The sequence below is a fragment of the Agelaius tricolor genome, unplaced genomic scaffold (assembly GCF_023055355.1).
Source record: "Agelaius tricolor isolate 1412-34295 unplaced genomic scaffold, bAgeTri1.0.p SCAF_6, whole genome shotgun sequence".
Lineage (NCBI taxonomy): Eukaryota > Metazoa > Chordata > Aves > Passeriformes > Icteridae > Agelaius > Agelaius tricolor.
The window spans coordinates 2,395,447-2,413,741 of record NW_027269266.1 but is presented as its reverse complement, the minus strand read 5'-3'; the positions used below and the strand labels follow the sequence as shown (position 1 = coordinate 2,413,741).

General features: G+C 42.1%; 1 protein-coding gene across 1 annotated transcript in view; it reads right to left on the bottom strand.

The window, feature by feature from the left end:
* The window catches only part of OXSR1 (oxidative stress responsive kinase 1), an 88,201-nt gene that overhangs the window by 17,762 nt on the left and 52,144 nt on the right, over positions 1-18,295 (bottom strand). Inside the window, exons 5-8 of the mRNA XM_071428511.1 lie at positions 16,180-16,235; positions 6,964-7,073; positions 3,460-3,561; positions 775-908 (exon numbers count right to left, since the gene is read on the bottom strand). Coding sequence (XP_071284612.1) covers positions 775-908; positions 3,460-3,561; positions 6,964-7,073; positions 16,180-16,235 — 402 coding nt within the window. The remainder of the gene's footprint in view (positions 1-774; positions 909-3,459; positions 3,562-6,963; positions 7,074-16,179; positions 16,236-18,295) is intronic.

Here is an 18,295-nt window from a genome sequence, read left to right as displayed (position 1 = left end):
ATCTGACACAAGAGGGAACTGAAAAATGTCTTCATTATTATTATTTTATGAAAGCACTTTTTCCTTTCCAAAATTAAGTCTGCTTACTGAGGAGGAAAAAAAAAACAACCTAAGAGGTATTAAAAAAATGGCACAGCACACACAGCATCCCCTTGGTAATATTTCCTACGTCACTGAGTAGTCAAGATACTGTTCAAGGAAGGCTGAAAGTGTCATCAGGTCACTTAAGCAATCTGTATTGATGAAAACATGTTGGTAAAATTTGTCAGTGTTTTTTCCTGATTTCCCATCCAAACCAAATATTACATATAATTAAACAAGTCAAAACTACACTGAAAGCCTTCTCTGCACTGCTAAATTTTAAAATGTTTATTTATGTAGTTTTGGAAGTAAACACACATTGCCCAACCTGTAATTTCTGATTTGTAAACACAAAGCAGTTTTGATTGGGAACAAAACATGAACTGAAGTCACCTGCTGGAGGTGGCCAAGGGAGAATGGCCCTACCCAGGCAGTGGACTGGGATGCACTCTCATTAACCCAAATGGAAAATGTGTGCCCTGGCCAGGCACAGTGCCAGACATTTATCCATAAAAATAAGGACAGAGAATTTGTTGCCACACAGCAAGATTGCTGTGTTCCTTGTCACTGAAAGGTTGGAGGGGCACAGAGTATTTCAACTTCAAAAAATAGGGACCATAATGATGTTTGTGAGTTAGGGTTTTTTTTGTTTGCTTGTTTATTTTAATTTATTTTGGTGTGATCCATTCTTACCTTTTTTCTGGGTCTTTTTGTAGGCACGATGAAATCATCTTCCTAAATGATTTCCCATATTTCTTCAGCATCTCCTTATCTTGCACACCAGTTTCCAAAGATGGAGGATCATTTTGTAGTGTCAGCATTAAAACCTGAAATAATTATTGCTATTGGCAATGAGATCTTTCTTGGGTTTTGTCAGAGACACATCTTGGGGAAAATGTATTTTAGACAAGCACTTTTATCAAGCATCTGAGTCAACAAGGCTGTGTTAACAACAAAGAACCACAATTTAAGTTACTGCTTCCCATCCCATCTCTTGGCCCACACTGCAGTCTGTGGGCCAAACACAAGGCTGGAATGTCTTTTCAGGTCTGTTTTGTGGGATTAAAAGTGCAAGCAGAGCAGAACTTCTACCAGTTTTCCTCATTCAGGATGAGCAGTTGGGCAAAGCTTTTGATTCAATGTACCTCCCTGAGGTATTTCTCAGCTAGAAATCAAATTAAAGACAGAGGGGCAACATAAAAAGATACATGAGTTCACTTCCATGTACCAACGTGACAGCAGGTGAAGACATTCCTCACACAAGCAGCTATCAAGGCAAACTGGTTCTTTCCCTCACATCACTTAAATATTCTGAAGGAAAGAAGAAAATTACTCATTTCCATTTCCACTTGTCACCTACATACAGATGAATATCTATTTTTAGAAGAGGAAACAGCACATAGCACATTTAAATAGCTTTCAACAGCTACATTGCTTAGGGCAGCAAAAGCCCATCAATCTAGCTGAAATTACACAGCCCATGACAGAACTCCCTGCTTTCTTCCCCACTCCTTGAAGGGTCACTTAATGCATGAGTAATTTTGCTGCATAACAAAATTAATCTGCAGTGCAATAAAATTATATTCAATAAATAAAATAGAGAAGGCTTCTTGCAGGCTGCATGACTGCAACCCAAACCTCACAGAACTGGGAATTCATTTCCATCTAGCATATGACAGCACTAAGTAGGTGCTGTTGATACTAAATAGGTGATGTTGGTATTCAAAGCTTCATCCTGTGCATTCAAACCACAATAAACTGAAGTAAAATTTGCAGGAGCTGCTGTAAAATGCTACCAATAATCACAGCCCAGAAGGAAATATCAATAAAACCAGTAGCACATAAACCAGCAGCACTTTCCCCTGAACTGCTCTCTGCTCTGCCACAGCCACTGATGTTGTAGGAAATTTAATGGCATTTCTGAACCACTCAGCCTATCAACAGTCCCTGCATGTAGATGACAATTCTTAAAAGTAATTCTGTTCTGCAAGAGTTAAACCTATGCACCAATTTGGCATGGATGTGCCTGTTCTGAGTGAGGAGTAGCTGGATTTCCAAATGCCATTGTGATTGTGGTGTGGGAGGGGATGCACCCAGCCCCTGAAGAAGTGACACCCAACTCCCACAGCACTTCAGCAGGTGAGACTGAAAAAATGGGAGTTTGCCCACAGTGCCACTGAATGGTTTGGGTTGGAAGGGACCTTAAAGCTCATTTAATTCCAATCCCTCTGCCATGCACAGGGACACCTTCCACTAGCCCAGGCTGCTCCAATACCCACCCAGCCTAGCCTTGAACACCTCCAGGGATGGTGCATCCACAGCTTCTCAACTCATTCCAGTGCCTAACCACCCTCACAGTAAAGAATTCTTTTCTCACATATAATCTAAATGTCTCCTCTTTCAGTTTATAGCCACTCCCCTTTGTCCTATCACTATCTGCCTGTGTGAAACAACACTGTTGCATTGTCAACAATGGAGGGACTTGACACCCACAGGCCTCATGTCCCAGGTCACTGCTCTAACCACGAGCCCTGGGGGTAGAACAGGTCTCCACATGCTCATGTTTGATCCCAAGGACCACACATCCCAGGAGGGGAACCCAGCTGGCCTTCAAGAGGATGAGCCAAAGGGGCTTCAAGTTTTGTGATTGAGACAAAGCCTCATCAGAGGCACAAAGGGGATGAGCAGCATGCTAGAAGCAGCTCCTGGTCCAAGAGTCACGAAACAGAAAGTTAGCCAAACTTATAAGGTGATCTAAGGTTCAAGATATTTCAAAAAGAATTTTGGTGTGTCATGGTTTAAATAAGAACATTTCATTTCAACCTTAATAAAATACTATTGTTAACAATACAACAGTTTCATACTGATGTGGTACTTTGAACTGGATCAGTGATTGACAGGTTTGTCGGTGTTAAACAAAATTAAACATTCTTTCAGATAACTGGTAACAGGAGAGGTATCAAGAGAATGTCTGACAGGCATTCTCTAGGATTGTCAGTGCAAGAGGAAGAATGGCTGGCCAAGTGTCACTGGGTGCCCATAAGGCATTCTGGATCATTATTTATAACCCTAAACACATCTGCTGACTTCAGAAGTTTAAAACACAAATCACTTTCCTTAAGAATGGTGAGACTCAGGATCTAAATAAAAACTGCAGGTTCAGATAATGCTGATGAAGGGGCGTATTTTTAAAAAGTGACTCGATACATCCCAGAACATCATGATCCACAAGTGCAGGTTGAAAGGACAAATTCTTCTATGCAATGTGCTAAATTGAGAGGACAAACTCTTCTGTGCAACATGCTAGCCAAATTCTTGAAAACATCCACAGAACACACTGATCCCTTATCTTCCACAAATATCTGGAGATCTGCTCACCTTCATCGGAGGGTATTTATGGTAAGGAGCTGCTCCTGTGGCCAGTTCAATAGCAGTGATCCCAAAGCTCCAGATGTCTGCCTTGAAATCATATCCTCTGACCTGAAAAATATTAGAGGATGTTATCATGTGCCTCTTGCTGTCCTGTCACACACCCTTTCCCCATGAATTTGGAAAGACCAGCACTACAGAGATGGAAACAACACTTTCTCCTTCTCTCCCCCAGCTCCTCATGCCTTCCAGGAGGTGTTAAAAGTCACAGTCTGATGAAAATCATGGCTGTGCACTGTACAACCAGGAGTGCTCTGCCATAAACTCCACTGCAGAACATAAAGGAGCACTGGGCTAACCCAGGCTCTAACTTCTACAGACAGACACAGAGAATCATTACACAGTGCAATAAAACTCTCATAGTTAATAGATGGGTTGCTACCCCTTGGGACACCCAGCTCACGACACTTTTAATCAGCCTGACTGCAAATATGCCCCATCCTGGAACTTCACAACACACCAGCCCAGTAAAAGCCCCTCGTTCCTGCCTGCAGACTAATGTTTCCCTCCACTAATTATCAGTAGCTTCTGCACTTGACATTAAACACAGGCTTGTTCAGGAAAATTTATAGCATTTACTTCCCCTCCTGCACAGGAAAAAATATTTCATATGCCAAAGCAGTTACTTCCTCATTATCATTAGGTAATATTTTGGCACTTGCTTTCTCCGCTGCAGGGGAGAGACATTATGTACTAACTTCAAGAGCAGCTCTGAAAATCAAAGCATTTTGGTTGCTTAGGATGGTTTGTGTTTCTTCTAACTACACTATGGAAAAATGAAAATTGGATCAGAGCAGAGCTAACAGGGTACTGTGCTCAGCTAACCTAACAAGCTTCAGAAAGACACTCCTTGTGATGCAGCCAAAAGCATTCCCCAAGCTACCTTAAAGATGATCTTGAATCTTGGCAAACTAACAAAAACCCCTCCTGTACTATTTGTCATGTAATACTAGAGTTGGACTGAAACTTGTTATAGAGACAGGAATTTACATCTTGCACTGATTTCTTCCACTCTGTAAGCACAATTTTCATGAGCCCTAAAAGTCTGAAATGTTTCTTGAAGTGCCTCAGTTTATGGATGCCATGACTTTGAACAGATTTCAAGTCAGTTAAATAAACAAGCAGATATCTAGTAACATTTAAAAGAGCACAGGACAAGAAGAAATACACTGTAAAGGTGGCGTTTTTTTGTCTTCTCACACTATTTTTAGGTTTGGAAAATAACTTTTGAGCATTTCGTGGCTCCATCTTTCATTTATTCTTGCAGCACACCAATACACTGTACATCTCTCCATTTCCTGACAGGATTTTAACAGTTTAGTGTGAGGGGTTTTTTTTTCATTATTTCACATAATCCTGCTTGCAAGTGAGGGCTAAAAAGCTCAAAACTGTCTGCAGTAGTTCATCTTGACATCTGTCCAATACATTAGTCACCACCCTGCAGTTAGTTTATATCCCCAACATTTATTTTTCTCATCAACTTCTTTTTTTGCCATAAATCCACCAAGTGACCATACATTAAAAGACAATGTTGAGCAATCAAATATTAACATTCTGAAGGAATTTAATGGTGCTGAAGTAAACCAGATGGAATTAGTGAATAATATCTACATGTCAAAGGCTAACTTAGAGCAAGCCCTCTGTCCCTCTTCCCGGCTGGATCCAGTGGCTCAGAGTGACACCTGCTGGAAGGCAGCAAGATCATCTCATGGACACTGAAGGATTTCACACCAGCATCCTCAGCATCCCATTAAAATGCTGCTTTAATTTGATATTTGCAACTGGTTACATGTGCACAGCCTTGGTGCAGGCACTGCACTCTGTAAAAAATTTACCTCCTCCTTTGGAAACACATTTGTGGAGAACCACCCCTCACTTTATCACTGAGACTTTCATTTCCCATTTTTAGCTCCCTCTTTAAGGCATTTTCCCCTTTTATCCTGGGGACTGCAGCTGCAAAGAGCCTGGAGCAGCACTGTTAGATCCTGGCCAGGCTGCTGAGGCCTGGGCACAACACACAGGGCAGAAAAGCAAGGGACAGCTCTGATCTAGCTTCAGAAACACCAAATACTCTATTTTTATTTACTTTTAACTTAGCATTAACTAAAAAAAAAAAAAAAAAAAATCCAGAAGAATATGACAGTGAAGCAGTTCAGAATTAAGTTTGCAAAGACAACCCTGACTTGGGAAGTGCGGCTTTATCCTGCCCTGTTAGTCCTGCACTCTGAGGAGGCTGCAGCAGTGCTGGAATGCACTGGCCCCTCAGTCCCACCATGGGGAGCCACTGAAAAGGCCAAACACTGAACAAGCTTTTCATCAATAATATATTTAAGGTACTCCAAAATTATCTCCATTCCTCAGGGAGTTTTGGATATTAGAAAAAATGCACTTTAATGCACTTGTGTTTAGCTGCATTTGATTTTAGATACAGATATGCATGGGGGTTTTATTTAAGATCCTCCCAAGCTTCAAAATATTTTACTGGAAACAACAACAAGAAGAAATGTATCAAGGTGGATTCACTTTAATAAAACAAATCCTTAAATATTAAAAATAATTTGGAAAGAAAAATGGAAACCCATTTATAGCCAGTTATATTTCTGCTTAGCACACCTGTCAGAAACCCAGGTCTCTGTCAAACTCATCTTAAGGGCATGAGGGATAATTTTCAGAATGTTTATGGCAGTGAACATCAATGCCATCAATAGCTACTGCAAATGCCTTGGTAAGACTGTGGCATAATTTTCTCTGTGAATCTTGCTCAGAAATGGGCAGCAATTCTAAATTTAACAAAGTTTCCAGGTGTCCTTCACCAGAAGTCACACAGACAAAGCTTCTGTAGTTTAGTCTAGAAGCAGTGGAGGACAAAAAGTGGCATTTCTCCATGCAAGGGGAAGAAATATGACATCTTTTAGTGAGCCAAAAGAGCAGAGGAAGAAGGGGGAGATGCAAGCATTCCTCAGCATTTAGATACTCACAAGCCAAGAGAAGTTAAAAACCTGAATGAAGTCAAATGCATGTTATTATACTGAATTAACTCCCCACTGTGACATGTGACAACTAACTACCCCAAATTGTATGTTTGCAGATGAAGAATAGCACGTTACTGAGCTGTGCATGGCATATTTACCATGTGTGAAACTATTTCTATTCTACCTCACATGCATGCAAAAGGGAGGGGCAGGTTTATCTTCTTTATGCAACAACTGAGCTGTCTCATCCTCACCTTAGGCAGGAGCCTGAAGAGAAGCAATGGGGCAAAAATCTACTGAACACTCAACATTCCCCAGGAAGAGTCTGGCTGCAATAGGCAAGTCAAAGAAAATCCTGTATTTAAGAGAACCCTTAAGGATGTCAAATGATCATCTTAGTTAGAAATAAACATAGTCATTGCTGATAACAGGGAATTCCAGGTGCTGATCAGCTCAGAGGACACTGGGAAAAACAATTCACCTGTTCCATAACTTCTGGTGCCATCCAGCAAGGTGTGCCCACAAAGGTTTTCCTGACTTTATTCCTGGTAATGTCACCACCCGTGGCCAGGAATGCACTAACACCAAAGTCTGCAAAGAAAACAAAAGCAGAATTTATTAAGAACACATCCTGAGCAAACTGAAGGGCTGTCCCTTCTTTCCCCTCATATTCCCAGCCACCCATTAAGTACCAGACCATGCAGTCATGCATGAGGGGTTTCCTAATAAAGGAGGAATGATCAACAGTTAGCTCTGAGTGCTGGTACATGAACTGCCATTCAGCAGTTCACCATTCAATTCCTGGGGACAGCAGAGCTTTCAGCCCTGGCTGGCAGAGAGGAAAATTCCACTTTCCATTACAGCCCACTGGTCACATTAGAGCCTGCCCACAGTCCCCCAGCAGCCCTGCTGCTGTACAAACCTGCCCTGCCAGCCAGAGCTGGATTTACATTTGCATACACACACAACTGCACTGACCCTCGAGCAGCATCCTGCAACATCCACAGCAATCCAGCTGGGTGCAGAAAAAGTCCCTTGAAAGCATTTAACTGTTCTAACTGAGGCATCAGCCCTTTATTCTGGATTTTTTATTACCAGAACATGTTTTATTTGATACTCCTCCATGGCTGAAATGCTCAGTGCTTTAACAGGATCTCAGACTGATGATACTGAACGTGCCAGAAACCAGCCTGAGCATCCCAGGGAAGCCTCACAGACACTGATTCACACCCTGCACAGCATCACCCCACCTGAAACACCTTTCACAAACCAGGATGCTGATGGATGCCCTTTGTGCTCACTGGTAATTGCATTTCTTGGAACAAATCACTCTTTTATGTGAAAACTATGCTGTGACCTCATGTTTTATGCAATTAAGAACGGCATGGAAAACAGAACCTGTTACCAGCAGCAGCATACAGGGAGAGAATAAAGTATGTTTGTTCAGAGAAGAGCATTACCAAAGATCTGGCAACCAAGTCATTCAAGAGAGGATGGCACTTTGTTTGGAGGGAAAAAAAAATAAAAAATCAAGTGACAGAGAAACTGTTAACACAGAACTGCTCCAAACTACACTATTTATGTATTGCTGAATTACAGCCCTGCAATGGGCCTGTAACTCAATATATAACTCAATTCTCCATAACTTTATCCACACACTTTTTTTTTAAACACAGTACAAGCAATCAAAATCTCAGATGCCATTTTTGAGATTGATGACAGACTTGGAGGGCACATCTCTGAAATTCCAGGGCTACTTAACATAAAAGCAGGATGTTATTGATCACAACTGGTTTGAAAATTCTTGAAACTCTGTTGACAATGCAAAATGTAAAAGCCTTTGCCTCTGTGGCCCAAGGAGCCAGAGTTACTCCATGGCTTAAGGATGTTAAATTGGAGAATTAACTGCAACATAAGATCCCTCTTTACAATGTATAAATCATGGTATCCATATGAGGACTGTCCCAAGTTCCCTCTGCATCACACCAGCAGTGCAGTGAGTCACTTCTCATTAGAATTTCAATATTTGAGAAACACCTCTGAAATTATCACTCAGAAGATGCTGAAAGCTTCCAGCTCACTTCAACAGAGACTTCCAGGAGAGGAACTTAGTGCCCACTGAAGTACTAGACATGGGTAACTGCAAGGTGACATTAAATAAAGCTGCATAGAAATCACAGGGCTAAAATAAGCACTAACAAAAGCCTATCATTAGGATTCAGCTCTTCCAGATGTGCTGACCTGTTTTTTTTCCTGTTCCCAAAGGCATTTTGGCTTCCTGCTATGCTTGGAGTTTTAGCACTCCTAGATGGATCACTGTCCCCATCAGTACTGCAATCTGAATCTTCTGGAAACCCACTTTTTGCATAAGTGATTTTTGCTTTGACATCTTCCATGTGAGCACTCACTATTTTTGCTTTTCTCAGAAACTGCAGGAGCTCCCTAAAAGATTCAGAGTAAAGCTGCCTTTCCCTGCTCATTACAGGAAGTCTCCCAAGATCTATTGTTCTAAACACAAGAGCAATCAGAAGTTCTTTTAAATAAGATAATACTAACAGAAACTTGTCCAAGTGCCATCAGCATTTTATTGTGATGTGCTGTATTTGAACTTGCACATATTATCTTACCTCAAGTTTCCATGCAGTCATTTTGAGGGGAAAGGAAATGCCATTCAAAGCAAAAGCATTCCAGCAGTAAAAACACAAGTCCTTCACACAGTATTCACCACATCTCACATCAAACCAGGGTTTATAAATTCCAGATGGAAATCAGGCCCTTATATCTGCCATCTGAAGAAAGCTTAAATGGAATTAAAGTTTATTTCATTACATGGTTGATTTATTTAATGTTTTCCCAATTAATTCCCCTCATTTCCAGTGGGTTAAAACAGGCTCAAACAGCCTGTGCTACTCCCCTGTAAGGAATGACTTTGGGACCATCTTCTCAAATGTCATCTTACTAACTTTATCCAAGCCCCAGCTATTCAGATAAGAATGTGCTTGCTCTCAGGAAATATCTGGAAAGCAATAAAACACAACTCCAACCACAAGTTCAGGTTAAATTCCTTCTTCTGAGCAGTTGGGACCATCTGTGCCTCAGTCTCTCTGCCCCCAGAAAGGTTAAAACACAACTAGGTTATTGCAAATGAATTGAACTCCAGAAAATGGGGAAATCCATGAAATTCAGGATAGCTCTGAAGTGTGTACACATTTGTACTCTTCCTTGGCAGCTCGTGGTTTACATTGGCTCACTAAGGTGATAACTGGCAAGGGCTGAATCACCAGAGACAGGGAGGAATTGGGAACGCTTGGAGCTGGCTTGCAATACCAGCAACCACCACTGCTGGGGATCCACCGACTGTCAGCTATCCCAAAGGAGCCCAAAAACTGCAGGCTTCCAGCAATCTGACAGCAAATAACAGTCTCCAGGGTGTCTGGATGGAAGTGGTGGGGTTTCTTTTTCTTTTTCATTTTTCTGAAGCAATGTAGAAAAGATTCATCTGTTGGAGCTGCTTCAGTCATTTAAACCAAAGATTGCTAAAAAAAAAATACCCATAAAAATGTATATTTCCAGACTTTCATATCACAGCAAAACCAATCCAGGATGGGAATTCAATTCTGCTGATGCAGGCTCTGCACAAAATATGGCCAATTTTGTCTCTTCCAGCAGAAATGTGTGTAAACCACATATCCTACAGGACACTCTACAGTGGCATTGAAGTTGCAGAGTAGTGTTTGAAAAAGCACGAGGCAACAATTCCTGGCACTATGGTACCCAAATTGTCAAACTTAAAAACCACTCTGGCCACTCTGGAAATGCAGAAATTGAAAAGGAAGACCCAGTACAAACAACTCAGCAACATAAGAGTGCTGTGGCAGGACCACATCACAACAGGCACCACTGCACGTGTGTGTCTCAGGAAGACACATTTCTACCATATTCTAGATTGTTTCATCCAAATCTAGAAGTCAGCTGTTAAAAATAATCTCTCCTTGGCCCTCTGATGCTGTAACACTACCTTAATCCTAAAAAGCCCAAGTACCTGCTACTACATGTAGCTACCTACAAGGTACATAGAAGGGAAAGAAAGGAAGAATGTGCACTAAGATCCAGGACGAAAATCAGCTGATATCAGAGGGGCTCCTACAGAGATTGGTGTGCTTGAATAAGACTCTAAAGCAGTTTTCAACTTCAACAGGGGCAGAAAAACAGAATAATTCAATCTTGACTTCAAAATCACTTTGAGTTGTCTTTAAACAAAAAGCATTTCAGAAGACAGCACTAGTTGTTATTTTCACTGGTCATCTTCCTTCTTGTTCAGTTGTTCACCATCAGAAAATATCTGCAGTTGTACTGAGTGCTTTCCTGCAAACCTTAAAGCTTTTAGAGCACTGAAGATGAATGAACCTGGCAGCAAGAAGAGGAAGGCAGTGATAAATAGCAATTTTGTGCTGAGAACGCAGCAGATGGTAGGACACCAGATAAAAGGAAGATTACTGGAGAACAAGAATCAAAGGCTTCTTTCCTTTTAAAGTCTAGATTGATGCACAGTGGTATTGGATCTGTAAATGCACACTTGTCCTCCTGCTTCACAAAGTAACTTCAGGATGACAAATCCCAGGCTGGGTGTCGCCACCCACTGCCCTCGGAGACGTTCACAAGTGGTTTCAACAATCAAACAGTGCAACATCTCTTCAGGAAACACAGATAGTACCAGTGACACAAAGGAAAAGTTATTTCACAACTCTCTGCTGCAGGAAAGGCCCTAGAGGTCTCCACCAATCATAGAGAAAAATACTTTTGGTCCTTTTTTTGAAAGGCAGAAGAGGCTCCAAGGTGTTCATGATACAACACAGGCTCCTTGAGCGAACCCTTCAATCAACTCTCCCCTCCCGAGTTAGATTTGTGCCTTGCCCCTTGCTCAGGCAATTTAATCTCCCAAAGTTAGAGTTTCCTAAGGGAAAGTGGGGAATGACACTGCCTGCATCATAGCTCTATGTTTATGTAGAGCACTATTTTAGTGCCATGAATTAAGAGCAGTCAGGAACACAGCGAACCGGTGACAAGCTGGCATGGATTTGTGGAAAGTTACACAAATTCAGTTACACAAGTTTTGCCTGGCCTTAACTATCCCCGTTTTATAAATAGATAAAGAGAGAGGGGTTAGGCAATTTGCCCAGGATCAATTAGCAAGTCCTGAACAACTTAGTGAAATCTCAATCTACTTCAACTGCTTGGCAACACGGCCTGCCCAGGCCATGGCTGACACTGCGGGCACCTCTCGGGAGTGCACGTTGAGAATTTCTGGGTTTAAATCCTGAGGAGATTCTGTTATTATCTCCAGAACCAAAAAATTCCACACATGGAGGGATATGTGCCTCTCAGCCTTCAGCAGACACTTGTATCATCACATTCAATCTCAGAGGGGTGGGTGACAGCATTATTTAATATCCCAGTGGGTAAAATCAGGGGAAAACAAAGATATAGCCTGATTTCAGTCTCAGTAGGATGCCCACATCATGCCATGGCTGAAGCGTAGCTCATACTGAGCAAGTCTCATGCACCCTGAGAGAATTTCTCCTCAACCTCTCCCATCCCTTCCCAGTCTATCAAGATATTCACTTCATTTCACAGTAATTTATAGCTCCTGCATAATTAAATAAACTGACAAATGCAAAGCCTTGCTTACTGTGAGAAGCCATCTCCTGGTTTATGCATCAATACTGATGCCGATGCAGTTTTATGTTGACAGAGTGTTTTTATCCGTGCACTTTTAGACTCCAGGGAGCTGATAAATGCCAGAGCAAAGAGGTTTTATGCTCTGATTAAAAGAAATGAAGTAATTGCCATGGAGAGGCTGGAACACAAAAGAACGTGGCTATCTCCATTTACATTGCAACCACTGTCAGCACAGCCCAGAACAATGGTATCTGGGAAAGAGTCCTGCTCTCTCCAGAAGGCAGATTAATCCAGTGTGAAGGAGAACACTTCAAACTGAGAAAGTGACACTGTGAATTGTAACAGGCTCCAAAAACTTGGTGCCAAGCCACAAGCCCAAGTGCCCTTGGGGAAAAAAAGGGAAATGTTAAGATAGAAGCAAACTGCCTCACTTTAGATCTCGCTGGTCAGCTGGATCTCTTAAAGGCAATTTTCTCCTTGGGTCAGTGGATGCACTTTTTGAAAGCCAAAGGAGCAACACAGTTAAAAATAAGAGTCATGAGTAAAAATAAGACTTGGGGAGGAGTTTCAAGCTGGGAAATTTGTGCAAGCTATTAGAGGAATTTTTAGAATTCCCACTTCAAGCAGATGCCCCCGAGCTCACAGATCTCTCCATCTCTTTACCTGCAGCAACCTCAACTCACAGTGCTCCCACAGTGGCTTTCCCCATATGCACAAACACCAATTCAGGGTTACAAACAGAACCTGAGAAATGTCTGACACACCATCATCAAGTTGCTTTTTCTGTTCAGCCTTAACAGAATTGCACAGCCCAAAATTCACAAAAGAGGCTTTAATTTTCACTCGTTAGAACTGTGTAACAGTGCAGCAAAATTACTGCCATAAATTCCACAGAGTGAAAGTTTCAAGCAGTTAAATTCACTGACACGTTGTGGAGGTACAGTCCTGCAGCGATGTTTCCACCACTCAATCTCAAATGCACCTTTGCTTTTTTCCCCTCAAAGGATCTCCAGATTGAGATGTACATTCCTCATTTACATTTGAGAATTACATTTCATCGGGGACAAGGAACAGGAATTGTGTCAAGCAGGAGGAAATGCACAGGAACACAAGGTCACAAAAGCCAAAGATTGAATAAGACCTTCTTAACAACTGTTCACAGGCAGTTTGGATAGAGGAGTGGCAGAAGGGAAGGAGTCATTAGAAAAGAATGGAAGTCTTTCTTCCTTGCTACATGATTTAAATTTTTCATGTCTACCAAACCAGCTCCTTGCAGGGAGGTGCCCCATTCACTCCAGCCCTCAGGCTACATTCCACAGCTGATCAATCTTTTGTTTTTTATCTCGTGGTGTAACTTTCCAGAGAAACTCAAGAGCGTTTGTTTCATGGGAACGAAGTGATGTCAACCAGCCCATAATTGAAGCACTCAACAATCAACAGAATTATTCATAATATGCATTAATATTATTGTCAAAAGCAAGTGCTTTGATCTCGCTGAAACAAATCTCATTTTATTTGGATTGGTTTGCTTCCAGCATTTTTTCCTCCTCAAAAAATTCCCCAGAAATTCTGCTACTTCATCCTGGGTCAGGAGGCAAGGAAGCTTAAGTGTCAGAAATTCCCACAGAAACAAAATCTCATGTTATGACCAGGTCAGGCTCTTCTCTATTATTCATTCATTTATTTTCATTTCTTTCAAGTCATCAGCTGCCTCCACAGAAACTGAAGTGCTTCCTGCCACTGCAGTGAACCCTCTGACCTTGGTTTAGTGGCCCTGCTGTGGCTGATGAAAGGTGGCAGGGTTGGTCCTTCTGCATGTTCAGAGAAAGAATTTGTAAAGAGGAACTTTGCACATCTCTGAGTGCTGCTTTCACAGGATATGCAGGGAGATGAATTTCATCATTGAGGTGTTGCACATATAAACCACGAGTAGTTCAGTCTAGGGAACATGTACAATCACAGGCAAAATAAATCCTCTGAAATGCACAGAGCTAAGACCAGGCAACCTTAAATCTATTTATTAACTGAAAATTGCTCAGCAAAAAAAAATACAGGAATACCTATTGCTAGTGAGTCTTAATACAAAAAAGGCAAGCCCTGACAGCCCTGTGGAAGAGAAACACAAGCAGCTCTCTCTAGGCTGGCAGAAACATTCAGAGTTACAGCTTTTTGCAGCCTCTCACAAAACAGCATCAAAAGCTTGTGCAATTACACATCCAACATGTTATATCTTGGTCCTATCATGGAAAAAATGTAGGATTTCACTGCATAAAGTCTGCTCCTTTGAGCATTTTGGAAGCCACTCCCTACCTTCCATCAGCTGCCACGTAACTGAATTATTTACACCTCATTAGAAATGTAACTGCAGGCATTAAGGAAACCAGGAGATTTAAAAAAGAACACAAAGACACTTCAGGTTTTTAAACAGAAATAGGTATTATGTCCTGTAAAAGGGCTTATTGTCCTCTGCAGAGAGGAGAGCTACCTAGAAAAAACTGCATTGCAACATGTTCTGCTTCCTGGTGGAAAATCTGCACCTTTCATTCCAAGATGCAAAGCCAAGCCTAGATATTCCAAAGGAATAAACAATGCTACAGGCACTTCTCCCCCACACAACTGTCACTGCCTTGTCCCTAAACTCCCACCACACTGGCCTGACCACTGCTGGGACTACCAGCAGGACAGGGCACTAAAGAAGAGACCTGCTCAGACACAGATATGGCTGTTCCCAAATAAATATGGGATTGAAAATGTTTCGCATGTACAGGGATGTTTGCCAAGCTGGCAGGAGGGGACAGAGCTCTGGCTCTGGCTCCCCAGCCAGAGGTGGCACTAGGACTGGAAAGGCACTACAAGATCCATGGGAAAGGCACTACAAGATCCATGGGAAGAACACAGTACTGGGGAAAGGAGAAGCGGAGAAAAAATGTACTCAGGATAGGAAAACAGCACACTGGGAAGAGAAGGAAAAACAAATATCACAGGTTCTAAATGTACTCTCCAAAAATCTTGGCTTACTTAATAGTCTGTAATAATAATAATCAAAAGCACAGAATAGTTTGGGTTGGAAGGGACCTTTAATGGTCATCTTGTCCAACCCCCTGCCATGGGCAGTGACACCTTCAACCACAACAGGTTGCTCAGAGCCCCACTCAATTTTGAATGTTTTCAGGGATGGGGCATAAGTCTTGATTTCTGAAAAGAAGGGTGAAGTCTGTAGGAAATAAAATATCAGGGAAGGATCAGGGGACAAAACACTCCACACAGTACCCTTTTCCACATGGCCTGCCCCCACCCAGCACTGTTTCCAGCAGCTCTGCTGCTGCAGCTCATGTCAGCAGTGACTGCAGCAGACATCTCCAGGCACATGTGTATTAGCTAAAGCAACTGTCTGAACAGCTTTGCTTTGCATGACTGCTCCCAAGACTTCCAGCTCACCCTAGTTTGGGCTGGGCCAGGGCAGCCACTTAAACACCCTCTCTGCCATCCAGCTCAACTGAAGCAGAGCAGGGAGCATCCACAGGAGCAGTTTGACCAGCTGATCTTTCCTTAAATGACTTTTACCATCAGATATGCCCATTTCCTTCTGATGGATCTGTCCACCCTTCACCAGAGACCTGTGGAAAACCACCTCACATGTCAATGATAAATCAGTGAGGTCTGTGCTCTCCACTTCCAAGCCTACAAACCTGCTGATGCCAAAATCTGACTAGCTTATGCCAAGAACTTTATCTGATCTATTGATTCTGAGGACTTCACAATCAAATGATTTATATCTGCTGATTGTCATTATTCCAAGAAATAGGATTTTAAGATAAGAAGAGGTAATGAACTCTGGGTTGGCTTTTTGTTTTCATTCATGATTTGTTTATTGTTGGGGTTTTTTGTTTGTTTTATGAACTTTGTGGGGCTTTTAGAAGCTAACATTTTTATGCAGGTTTCTCTCCTTGATCATTAAACTGTTTCCTTGGATATGCAGTTATGCCTAAAGTTTACTCAAAGCTACCAGGGAAGTTACCTGCAATTTGCACTGAGCCATCTTCTCCAAGAAGAATATTTCCTGCTTTCACATCCCTGTAGAAAGATAAAGCAACAATAAGTGGAAGTCATTAAATCTTTACTTCAACCAACAAAAATACATTAAAAGGTAATTATTTCTTATCCTTTGTTTCTTATATTAGTATTTCTTGTCTCAAATCATGCAGAAATAAGGACGTCATTGTAACTTCAGTAGACAAACACTAAGTAGCATTTATATAATTTATATTTTAGGTACTACATACAGAAAAGAAAAATTAAAACTTTGCAGAAGGTACCCTCAAAAGTGCAAGGAAAGGGGTTTGTCCCAGGTTCTTAGAATTAGCTAAAAAGGTGCAAAGTGAACCTAGCACTGGTCAGATACTCATGTGCCCCTTCAGGAGGAGAGAATCCAAGAGACAGTGAGTTGATCTGGTTCTCACTCAGCCCCACATCTCACTGCTCTCCAGCCCTGCAGAAGTTCTTGTGCTTCCTCAGGACATCAGTTTAGCCCCATACACTGGTGAAAATCCAGAGAGCAGAAAAATGTTGTTTGCTTCTGGCTTAATGAGCCTGGTCAGTGAAAAAAAGTCTCCTTGTTATCTTTTTTTTTTTTTCTTTTAATGAACAAACACACAAGAACATCCAGCATGTGCTATGAATATTTTGTACTTTCCTCTTTCTAGCCAAAAGCTCTGGTTTTCAGGTTAACAGCAACACTTCTCCATTCTTGAGGGGAACACTGCTTTCACTGCAAACACTTTGAAGTTTTCCACTTTATTTTCACAGGCTGCTCCACATGCCAAGCCAAGAGAAGCACTTCACAGCTGACACCCCTGTTCATCAGCACAGGCTGCTAAGCTTGCACTGCCCAGGAACCCACATGGAACAGGAGCAAAAAGAGGAAAACAACCCCAAAACAAGCAGATTCTCCCTCCACTGCCTTTGGCAAATATTCCAAATCCTTTCACATACAGAAAGAAGTCCAAAGCTATTTTTTTCCTCTTCTCCCTAGTGCATCATGAGAACAGAACTGGTGTGATGGCCTGGCCAAAGAGCCCCAGTCAGGCCCTGGAAATCTCCTCCTTCCTGGCTTTGCTATTCTGAAGAGGAGGCTGGGCCACTGCCAGTTACAGGCCAGGATAATTTTAAACACATCCTCTCCAGCACTAGCATTTGTCAGACTCTTCCCAATATCCAGTCTAGGACAGTGGCATGGCAAGGCTTTTCCCACAGCAGAAAAAAACTGTCCATAAGACAGTCCCACTAAAGATGATGAGCAAACTGCAGCTGACAGCACCTTTAGCCTTCAAACTGGTATTTCAAGTCATGCCAAATATACACCTCTTGCTAGCAATGCCTATCCTGGAGCTTAACCCCAATTTGAAGCACAGGTGTGAGAACAAGTACAGGAAAAATTCTTATTTGCTTTAATAATGAAGATGTGTCACAACTTCAGAGTTTCATACAGATCTGATAGCCTCAAAAAGCTGACTTTCCCTTCCAGAAGCATGATTTTTCTTTTCTTCCTGCAACCAGCACCTGGTAGCCATTGCAGACAACACAGCATCAGTGGATGCTCTTAAATACATGAAGGACCTGAAGGGATTAAATGCAGAATTAAGCAGGTGGCTACACTACCCCCCTTAGCATCCATTGACCAAATCCAATATAATTGGTGCTGTTGAGCTAATTGCCACCAGAGATAGAAACCTGACTGAGCCCTGCACTCCCACAAACTGCTCATGGTCCATAAGAAGGGGGAATGGAAAAGCTCCCTGCCAATATTTAGGTAGAAGGTGCCTTTGGGATCCAGCCCCAGGAGCACACAGAGAGCACAGCACCAAAACCTGCTGTGTCCTAGCTGAGGAGCTGGCTCACAGGGTGTGAAATGTGCTTGGCACAGGCACAGCCACCTCCAGGAATCCCCCTGCACACCAGCACTAATTCAGAGGGAACACAGGGTGTTCAGGAAACTCTCCAATCCTACTGGAAATGTTTACCCACAGCTGATTCTCCTGTGACAGCCAGGATGCACGAGGCCCTGCCAGTTCCAGGTCATGGGGAAAGGAATAGGATGCATGAGGTTGCCTGTTGAAGTTATTAATTCTCTTACT